The following is a 10,480-nucleotide window of genomic DNA, read 5'->3' as shown; positions in this document are numbered from 1 at the left end:
TGTCTGCAAAGTGATCCCCATTCTCCTGACTACCCTATCGCTTGCATCTCATATTCATACTCAGTTCACCAGGGCCAGCATGATGGTCCTACAGCACAGATGTGCCAACCAAAGCATAGCCCTTTCAAGATGGGTCCTGTAGCCCCTGATCCAGCAGCCGGGGGACAGGGTTTCAACTGCAGAGGAAAATGAGACTATTACTATCCTGTATAGGTTTGGAACTGGTCCTCATTGTTTATTCACTAAGCCCTCTGCCCCATCTCTGTACTGATAGAAAGACCCTACCCACTTCATCCCTCTTGTTCCCAGGTCATTTTTGCCCACAGGTACTCCTGGGAAACACTAACACAGAATGTTCTAAGTATACCTGCCCTGTTCACAGGGTACACACACACACACACACACACACAAACACACACACACACACACACACCACAACACAGCTTCCTCCCATTCTCCCTCCTCAACCTTGAAGATCTAGATCTCTTGGCACAGGAAGCGGCATGGGTGTGGTAGAAGCACTCTCCATTCTTTCTGGATCCTTCTCAGCTTTCTTGTAATCTTCTCCAACCTCCTCTTTCTTGGGGATACCATGTCTGAGACACCCTCCATTCTGGACATGAGGGCAATCTAGCTGCAACATCTGTCACTCCATTGATCGCCAGGGTTGATTCAGCTGATCTGGCTGCCTAGGCCAGTGTCCCCTTCCTCCCTCAAACGTTCCATGTGCATTTGTCTCTCCTGAAGCTGCACACTCTGTCGAAGAGGACCACCTTTCCCTAATAGAGAAGGACCAGTCTTCGGTCAAGGGTATACAAGAAGCTACGCTCCCCTGCTAGAACCTCCAAACAAGCTCTCAGGACCTTCCACTCATTCATTTACTCAGCTAGATACTGAGAGCAAAAAAAACTACACTATGTCCACAACACTGGATTCCACTTCCTGGCTGCTAGCCCTTTGCTATGTTTGAAGCCACTCTGCTTCTTTGGCCAAGGAAGGAACAATTCCAAAGGCCCAAAGTCAGAAAGGACTAGAAGGAAAGTCTATGCGTGATGACCAACACATGTAACAGGAGAGTGGCAGGAGCCAACGAAGGAGGCAGAACCTAGGTCAGTCATAGAGGGCATCTCACCAAGTCAAGTAGAGGTGATGCTTCCTTCAACTGTAAAAGGAAAACACTGCTATATAAGCAACAGAACAACACATTGGGGTCATTCTTAATAAAGGTTTATGTAAACACATTGTCGCAGAAGCAGAGAAAGCTTTCAACTGGGCTCCTTCCAAGGGTAGGTAGGTACTCATTTGAGTTATTACTAAGTTAGTGGAGACAGGAGAACTTGAAATATACACCATGTGTAAAGTGACGGCCTGAGGAGACTCAGCTCATGGGGAACATGAAAAGGAGAATTAGAGGAGGCTGAAGTTGGGGACTTGAGGCCCTAAGGGTGCTGCTCTCCTCATCTGGGCCACGGAAGAGAGGGAAGGATGATGTGCAAGGGAAGTGCAGAGATGACTCTGCCGGTATGACAAGGGGACCACTTGATGTCCAGTGGAGATGGCAGGTCATTAGTTCTAGAAGTCCAGAACTCAGAGGAAGAGGTAAGGCTTAAATGGGTAGGAGGATTCCTGAAAGGGCCTAATTTACACCACAGCTTGGAAAGGGAGGCAGGCGAGCTCAGAGTTAAGCTTTGGGATTCACTCGGAGATAAAGTGACAAAAACAGAGACCACCCAGGTAGCCAGATGGGCTATGAGGAGGAAAGGCTCCAGAGAGAAAGCATTTCTACAGAACATTACAAAGTCAAGTCCCAAGAGACACTGCTCCCCAGTACCCACTGGCTCTGACAGCTGACAATCATCACCCAAACTATGACTGATAATGCCTGAGGGCAAAGAGGCGAGGAGTTAGTGGGACTTAAATTCCTGCTGGGAATGATTCCGCATAAATCAAGGACTGTGTGATGATTGAAGAGGATAAGAGGACCAAGACAATTCCTGAGAACAAATGGGGAGAGACTGAACTTTAAGAGGGGCAGAAGTGCCTGCCACCCACAAAGAGGAAGACAGACAACAGAGATGAAAATGGACTGGTGGATTTGGCTATGTGAAAATGACACTTCTATTCTTGTTGATTCTATTTGCCTGAGAAGAAACAAAGCAAGACCTTAGACTTAATAGGTTCTTTTACAAGGAAGGACCATCTTTATCCCAATCCCGTTGTTTTAGTTTGCTTTCTATTGCTGTGATAAAGACCATGACCAAAGCAACACAGAGAGAAAAGCGTCTGTTTCCTCTTACAGATTACAGAGTCTATCACTGACAAAAGCTGGGGCAGAATCTTGGGGCAGGAACTGAAGCAGAGACTAGAGAACAGCACTGCTTACTAGCTTGCTCTCCACAGCTTTCTCAGCCTGCTTTCTTATATAACCAAGGACCAGCTGACTGTCACTGCCCACAGTGGAGAGTGACCATTAATCAAGAGAAGGGCACCGTAGACTTCCAGGCCCATCTCCTGAAAGCGTTTTCTCAGTGGAGGTCCCCTTTTCCCAGACACCTCTAGCTTGTAGCAGTTTGAAGACAGAATAAAACCTATCACTCACTGCCCAGAGCACTGTTTCTGTGGGTAAATGCAGAACAAATGCTCATCTTATAGGAAAACCAATGTCCAAGAGAGAAGAGCTGAAGATAAATGCTTTCCTTGGTGGCCAGGGTAGAGAAACAGAAGTATGGATCACTATGTTCATTTTCATCACTGTGACAAAATGCATGGGAGAAAGTAAAAAGCAGAAACTGTCTCTTTAGGTCCACAGTTTAATGCTTTTAATGGGACAACCACTCCAGACAATACTTAAAACTGAGTCACACTCTAATAGATTGGGAATTTAAAATAAGAAGTAAATATGTAGGACAGATTTTTCAGCTTATGGAAAACAAACACACGTGGTAGAGATTTTGCCTTAGTAGGAATTCTGTAAATTCCTTCCAGCTGGGACACAAGGTTCTGTTGAAAACCTGTGAAACAGGATCCCTGGAAGATGAGTAAGAAGCAGACAGGCCCACAGGCAGTGCTCCTGGAGACCCCACAGCAGGCACCAACAGCAGCCAATCTTGCTGGAGTTGAGCCTTACATACTATTGCACTGGGATAAAGACAGTGTCTAAGATCAGTGGATTTAAAGCTGCCTCCACGAAGACAGATAGCATGTGTTCTTATTAATATTTAGTCCTCTATCCTTCAGGGAGACAAACATACCACTTAACTGAAATGAAAACACCTCGGTGTACTTGGCAAAAAGTGTACGTCATCCTTCTGACTCCCTTCCAGGGAGATGTATAATGAGATCGAATTCACATCTTGCCTTGAAGAGGTCTTGCTTTGTCCCTCCTTCGGCAGCTAGAAACAAAAACAACAAAAGTGTCATTTTTCTCTTAGCCAAATATATCACTCCGTTTTCATCTGTGCTGTCTGTCTTCCTCTTGGTGGGTGGAAAAGCCTACAGAACTACAGCTTACTATGAAACACTGGTAAACCTGTGACCTATTCTGGTTTCTGTAACTGGGGATACAGGTAACGAAAGAGATACCAACCCCGTGGACCTAGGGGATCAGGTGGACTATCTGGTCAGAGGAACAAGACTGAATTCTAGAGTAGCTGATGGCCATGTGCCCTTTTGCTATGTAACCTGCTCTCTGGACACGAGATACAACAAGTTTTCTGGGTGTTAACCTGCTGCCTTCTTGGATCAGAAACCTCAGAACAAGTGCAACCTTTCAGCCCCCATCCCCCATCTATGCACTTTGGTGTTTGTGATGACGGGCACTACAAACTCCAGTATTCCGGTCATAGGAGATGGTGTCAATAAAACTACAAAGAAACTAACAATGCATGGTCAGCTGTGTGATCTCCAAAAACAGTGATTAAGAAGAACAAGCAGAACACGGGCTGATTTAGGGTTTTTTCCACCTCACCATTGGCATGAAAACAATAACTTTCTACATTGTAGGAAAACAAAAGGGTAAAGTCTAAAAAAGAAAAAAAATACAAGTAAAAAGACAAGAAATGCATATGGCCTACACCATGGCCCACAGTATCAAATATCAATGCTCTGAAAACAAAAGCAAACAAAAAAGAATGAGCCCATAAACTCTATAAGAGGACCAATTCCATACAAAATCCACTAGCAGCAAAACTTTCTAATGCACCAATAAAAACTAAGTATCTGGGGCTGGGAAGATAACACTGAGGCTAAAAGAACAAACCATTCTTGGAGAAGACCCAGGTTTGGTTCCCAGCCCCCACAATGGGTAGCTTATAGCTTCCTGTAACTGCAGTTCCATTGGATCTGATGCCCATGGACACCTGCGCCCACATGTCCAAACCACACACAGATACATGCACACACACTCAGATTTTTTTCAGTAAGATCTTTTATCTTTTATGCGCATAAGTGTTTTGTCTGCATGTATGTTTATGCACCACATGGATAACTGGTGCCTGCAGAAACCAGAAGAGGGAATCCGATCCCCCGGAACTAGAGTTACAAATGGTTGTGAGCTGTGATATGGGGGCTGGGAACCCAAGTTCTTAGCAAGAGCAAGTGTTCTTAACTGCGGAGCCAACTCTCTAGCCCTAGAAATAAAATGATTCTTTTAATAAAGAAAATAAATGTTTAATGTCAGCTGACTATTTGAGTGTGGGGTCTGCCCTGGAATGTGGTTGGTATGCCAGGTGTCACCATGTATTAGACACTTTCCTATTGCTGTGACAAAACACCATTACCAACACAACTTATAGAAGAAAGAGTTTAACTGGGTTTACATTTTCAACAGGTTAGAGTCCATGGGGGGGGGGTTGCAATATCATGGCAGCAAGAACAGCTGAGAGTTCATATCTCAAACCACAAGCAGGAAGCAGAATTAGCTCAAAATTAGTCTTTTGAAACCTGGGGGCAAGCTTGGGGTTTAAAAGCCTCCTGTCACCCCCAGTGCACCCTCTGCCTCTTACTTGTGGATCAAGATGTGAGCTCTCAGCTGCCTGCCGCCATGCCTTCACTTGCCACCATAGACGTTTGTGATTATATATAGTTTATGATCTAATAAAGCTTGCCTGAAGATCAGAAAAGCAAAGCAGCCAAGCCATCAGAGAGCTCTTACCTTTACCAAGACTGGGGCAATCCTGTCCTCAATGTAGATGGAGACTAATTGCCTAAGATTGAATGTCAACTCTGATCTCTAAGAGTTGATCTCTCAGGTATGAGCTCTGTTTCTCTTTTAGACTGATTGATTCTCATGTAGCCCTGAACTCATAGAGATCCATCTGCCTCTGTCTCCTAAGTCTTGGGATTAAAGGTGTGTACCACCACTGCCCAGCTTCTATGGCTGCAGTTAGCTTTGCAGTCTGATCTCCAGGTAAGCTTTATTAGATCATAAACAATTTATCACTATAGATGTTAACCCTCTGGAAATGTAAGCCCAATTTATCTCTAAACTGCCTTGATCATGGCATTTTTAACATGGCATTGGAAAATAAAAGTGGTTTCTTTTAATATAATTAAAACAATAGTTTATTAATAATTAGAAATTAAATTAGTTGCATTCAAATTTTTGTATGATAATATATAATTAAGGGTAGTGTTTGACATCAGTTAAATGAAGCATAGGCATGGTCTCACAGTGCAGTATGACAGTTCCTCACAAAAACTAAAATTAGAAACTACCATATGAGGGTCAATGAGATGGCTCAATGGGTAAAGTCTGCCAAGTCTGATCTTGAGCATCACCTGGTAGTAAAAACCAACTTGCAAAAATTTCACTCTGATCTCTACATGCATGCCATGGCAAGGAAGCACTTGCATGTGTACTCATACATACACAAAAATTTTTATGTATTTCCAAAGAACTACCATATGCTCCAGCAACCTGTTATTGGGTGTCTATCCAGTAGGCTAAGTGAAAGATCCTAGTGCCAGGAATGGGTTACTTCTTTTGATGTTGTTGGCCAGTGAAGTCCCAAAGTACCCCCAAACTGTACAAGCTATTGTCAGTGTTCTTGGTTCCCCTCCAGACTTTGATAAGACTCTACTGCTGAAGACATCATATACTTGAGTCATACGACACAAAGAAATGGACCTGGTACTGACCTGGAAGCTTTGTCTCTATTGGCTAGCTTCCATGGGAAGGTGCTAAGCATGTTACTAGGGGAGAAATGTGTATCCTCCTGGGGAAGGCATACAAGTAACATTAAACAGACTGGGGAGGTTATATTCATATTTAGGGTGTGTGAGTGTGTGTGTGTGAGAGAGAGAGAGAGAAGCCTGTGTGTTATTCTCCTCATTGCCCACAGCAAATGATGAAGTAGTTAAAATACATGCAGGTGAGTATTGCAGGTGACCCTGCTTGGACACCCCTTGGGGGGGAAAGGGGGTAAGAAGATGCAGCACCAACAACTCAGGCACTGGGAGTGAGTAGCAGAGCATGCTGCAGACTCATTTAAGTTAGACCTATCTTTATATCCCTAAGTTAGACCTGTCTTCATATCCCCTCACAAGGTCCTATTGGCTCAGGCAGCTGACTCTGCTGCTGCTGCCTTGTCCTTTCCTCATTGGTGTCTCCAGTCAGGTGTCTCTTCATCAGCGACTGGGTTAGAGGTAGACTTGGCTCAGGGAGGAAGTGCTTGCCTGGCATGCTCATGCAGGCTGACCTGGGCACCTGCAGCTTGGGTAGGCTAGCCACAGTTTCACCTACATGTGTGTATAACAAAATGATGCCATGGATTTGAATGAACAAGGGAGGGTTCATGGAGTGGGGTTGGAGGGAGGAAAGAAAAGGAGGAAATGATGCAATCATATTACAATCTCAAAAACTGAAATAATTTTTTTAAAAAGTAATCCTCCCTCTGTCCCCATAAAAACAGTCTTCACCCTTGACACCTCTAGCCTTCTAAATTTGACTTAATGGCTCCAGGCCTTAGAAGCCAGAGATTTTGAGCTCCAGGACCACACCTACCAGCAGCCTGGCACTGTGCCTCCAGTGAAGTTTTCTGCTCTTAAGTGACAGCAATAGCAACAGTCAGCAGCAGTTAGTGCCAGCTAGCATTAGGGCCTTCAAGCACCTCCTGTTGAGATGCTCAACTCCTACCCTCCAGTGACCAGGAAATTATAGCTCTCAAGCAGGTCTTGAGTGTCTGGGCTGTCAACCCTAGGGGGTGGGCATCTCCAGTGATGACAACCCTGAAGAGCCTCCATCTTTCACTCTTCACAGCCTTCCTCCTTCCAACCTTGGCTTTCTACCTCTTCCTTCTGCCATTGCCCTTCCTCATCTCACATGCCACTGTGCCAGAGGAGGAGCTGCTGGTGGTTGCTCCCTTAACCTTTCAGCTGTCTTTTGCCACAGCTGGATGTTGCCACTGTTGTTCCCAGCTAAGCTGGCTATCCCTGTGCTAGGCAAGAAAAGACCATTTGGGAGAATCCTTTTTATTAGGTCTCATATTACAACACCATGGGGGCAACATGAAAACTAATGGACTATTTATACAGCCCAGAGAAGACCACGGTAAAGGGGTCAGGTAAATAAAGAATTGCATTTTTGTCCATGACAGCACAGTCTCCAGTTTCACAGCACTAGCCTCTTACTTCTTTCCCTCCTGTCTTAAATGAAAAGAGCTTCCAGGTCATCTAACAGTCACCACAGCCTATCTTGCTGGAGTTCTGTCTTCCAAAGCTGACTGACACCTGTGGTCTGCAGTGGCATTGACTGGAGCCATATGGAGTTAACTGGAGTTATGGCTTCAGTTGCCATCTGTTCAATTTTCATGTGTCACAGGATTTCAAATGTCCATAACAGGCTGGCTTTTTAAAGCTTCCCAGCTCCACACTGCTGGGCTTAAGGGAAGGCTCTACCCACTGCTCTCCAAAGGTCTCTCCTACCCACCCTTGGGAGGTGTCTTAGTTGTGGTTTCAGTTGTTGCAACGGAATACAATGACCAAAAAGCAAGTTGGGGAGGACACTAAAGGAATGCATGCAAGACAGGAACTCAAACAGGGCAGGATCCTGTAGGCAAGAGATGACGTAGAGACCATGGAGGGGCGCTGCTTACTGACTTGATTCCCCTGGCTTGCTCAGCCTGCTTTCTTATAGAACTCAGGACCACCAGCCCAGGAATGGCACCACCCACCACGGTCTGGGCCCTACCCCATTTATCACTAATTGAGAAAATGCCTTACAGCTGGATCTCAAGGAGGCATTTCCTCAGCTGAGGCTCTTTCCTCTGATGACTCCAACTGGTGTCAAATTAACACAAAACTGCCAGTATAGGAGTATTGCTCACTCATAGAAAGTTGCATTAAAAACTAACATTTTCAACAGCATTTAACAAGACGTACCCTGCCCCAGCACCGTGGGTCGCTCGCTCTCAATCCGCCCCAGCTAGTGGTAAACTAATCGCTCCTGCAACCTGGCAAGTAGTTCTGCCTGATACTTAAAAGTAAGCAGCCAGGGTAGCAATATTGCCATGTGAGGCGGTATTTACGGTAATGGGAGCAGACTTCGCGGCGGCACTTACGGTAATGGGGCCGGGCTGGCCAAGGTCGGGCAGCTGGGTCGGCTTTGCCAGCTCGTGGCGGCGCTCTCAGGTGAGAGCACCCGCCCAGGACGTCCAGGCGGTGCACAATGTCCCCTCGGGGCAGTGAGGGGCCGTGGCCCTCGGGCCGGACCCACCGCAGTCACGCCCCACAGCTGGCATCCCAGGGTCCGAGAGCAGCACAGCCTCTCGCATCGGCGGGAGCCGCGGTCTGACCGGGGGGAACCTCCCCGCTCCCCGTGTCCCGATGGGCCTGTGCTACAGCCTGCGACCGCTGCTCTTCGGGAGCTCGGGGGACACCCCCTGCGCCGCCTCGGACCCCCACGAGGAGGACGCACAGCTCAGCGCCGCCCCAGCCCCGGTCCCGGTCTTGCTCCCGGTCCCAGCCCCGTCTCTGGCTCCTGCCGGGACCCTGCTCGGGAGAGGCGGTGGCCGGAACCCTGCGGGCGCGCGGCCAGCAGTGGAGCTGCAGAGCCGGAGGCGACAGGAGCAGCTGCGCGCCGCGGAGGAGCGGGAAGCCGCTAAGGAGGCGAGGAAAGTGAGCCGCGGCATCGACCGCATGCTGCGCGAGCAGAAGCGCGACCTGCAGCAGACGCACCGGCTCCTGCTGCTGGGTAAGTGTGCACCTCCGGCACCGGAGCAGCGAGACCCTGCCTTGGGGAGTGTCAGGTGTGGACACTGAAAACAGAATGACTTTCACCCTGACATTTAAACGGGTTCGTCGCTCCTGGGTGCTTTCGCTATGTTCCATTGCCTTGTGACCCGGGACCAGTGGCTCACCAATTACTAATTAATAAGACTCTCTGGGAAATTTCCGCCCACCCCCCACCTCCGTCCATTGATTTCTCCAGCGTGAACTCCACAGAGATGTCTCATCCTAGTCCTCCATTTCCTGCCACAATCCAGGAAGCTTAATTTGTTCTAAGAACACCAATAAAAGGAGACTTAGAAAGCCTTTTAGCTAGACCACAAAGCTTTTATCGTAAACAGTCTAAGCAGAGCTGGAATACGTGTACGGGTGCAGGCTGTTGCGAAACGGCATCCTTGTCCGTATCACGGTGTTGTAGAAGCAAGCCCCGTGCTGTGGTGCTGTTTGCTCTTCTCAGAGCCAGCAGCCTAAGAGAGCGGCGGGTCCTGTCTGTTCCCACCCTGTGCCCCGCCCCCCAGCCTCAATATTCCCTCACCAAGTGCAATAAAGTGGACATAAACCTGCCAGCATTTGGAGGTTCGCTGGTATTTTTCAGAGTTGAGTTTTAGCAAGCCTAAGTATGCTCTTATTAGCTAACAACCGGAAACATTTTCTGGACAGCCAAATGTGCGATGAAAGGGCAAGTAAGTCATGAATTCCTGCTTGTCGGCCGTGCATGGTGCGTCTGCACACGTAGAGACCAGAGGAGGACGTTGGGAGTCCTGCTCTATCACCCTCCTCCTTGAGCCTCTAAGACAAAGTGTCTCGTTGAACCTGGACCTAGATTTGGAGCCACCGATGCCGGGATCCAAACTCATCCTCATGCATGAGCATCAAGTGCCATCCCCATCCCCTAACTCATAAGTTTGTTTTGTTTTACAATTTTATTACATTTATTTGTGTGTGTGCTGGCGCGTGCATGTGGAAGTCAGAGGACAACTTATGCGAGTTCTTCTCTCCTACCAACTTGTGGGTCCCAGGGATGGAACTCAGGTTATGAGGTTTGGCAAGTACTGGCTCTGAATCATGAATTCTTAGTACTACTTGTCGCCTTTTTGATTTCGGGGGGATGGGGGGAATAAGATGTCAGAATCTGATCCAACTTAGTGAGCTGTATCTGGAGGAATGGCTGACATCTGTGCTCCGCAGTGTGTAGGGAGGGGGCTATGCCAGGAAAAGTAAAACCGGTTTACAAATAAATCAGCTCTTAAAACCT

General features: G+C 47.3%; 1 protein-coding gene across 1 annotated transcript in view; it reads left to right on the top strand.

Moving 5' to 3' along the window:
• The first annotated feature begins 8,823 nt into the window (after positions 1–8,823).
• Positions 8,824–10,480, top strand: part of Gnal (G protein subunit alpha L) — a 118,208-nt gene continuing 116,551 nt past the window's right edge. The window contains exon 1 of the mRNA XM_027402707.2: positions 8,824–9,190. Within this exon, the coding sequence (XP_027258508.1) occupies positions 8,824–9,190 (367 nt within the window). The remainder of the gene's footprint in view (positions 9,191–10,480) is intronic.

Source organism: Cricetulus griseus, chromosome 2 (assembly GCF_003668045.3).
Source record: "Cricetulus griseus strain 17A/GY chromosome 2, alternate assembly CriGri-PICRH-1.0, whole genome shotgun sequence".
Taxonomy (NCBI): Eukaryota; Metazoa; Chordata; class Mammalia; order Rodentia; family Cricetidae; genus Cricetulus; species Cricetulus griseus.
Note: the sequence above shows the minus strand (reverse complement) of the source record. Positions and strands in the feature narration are given on the sequence as shown.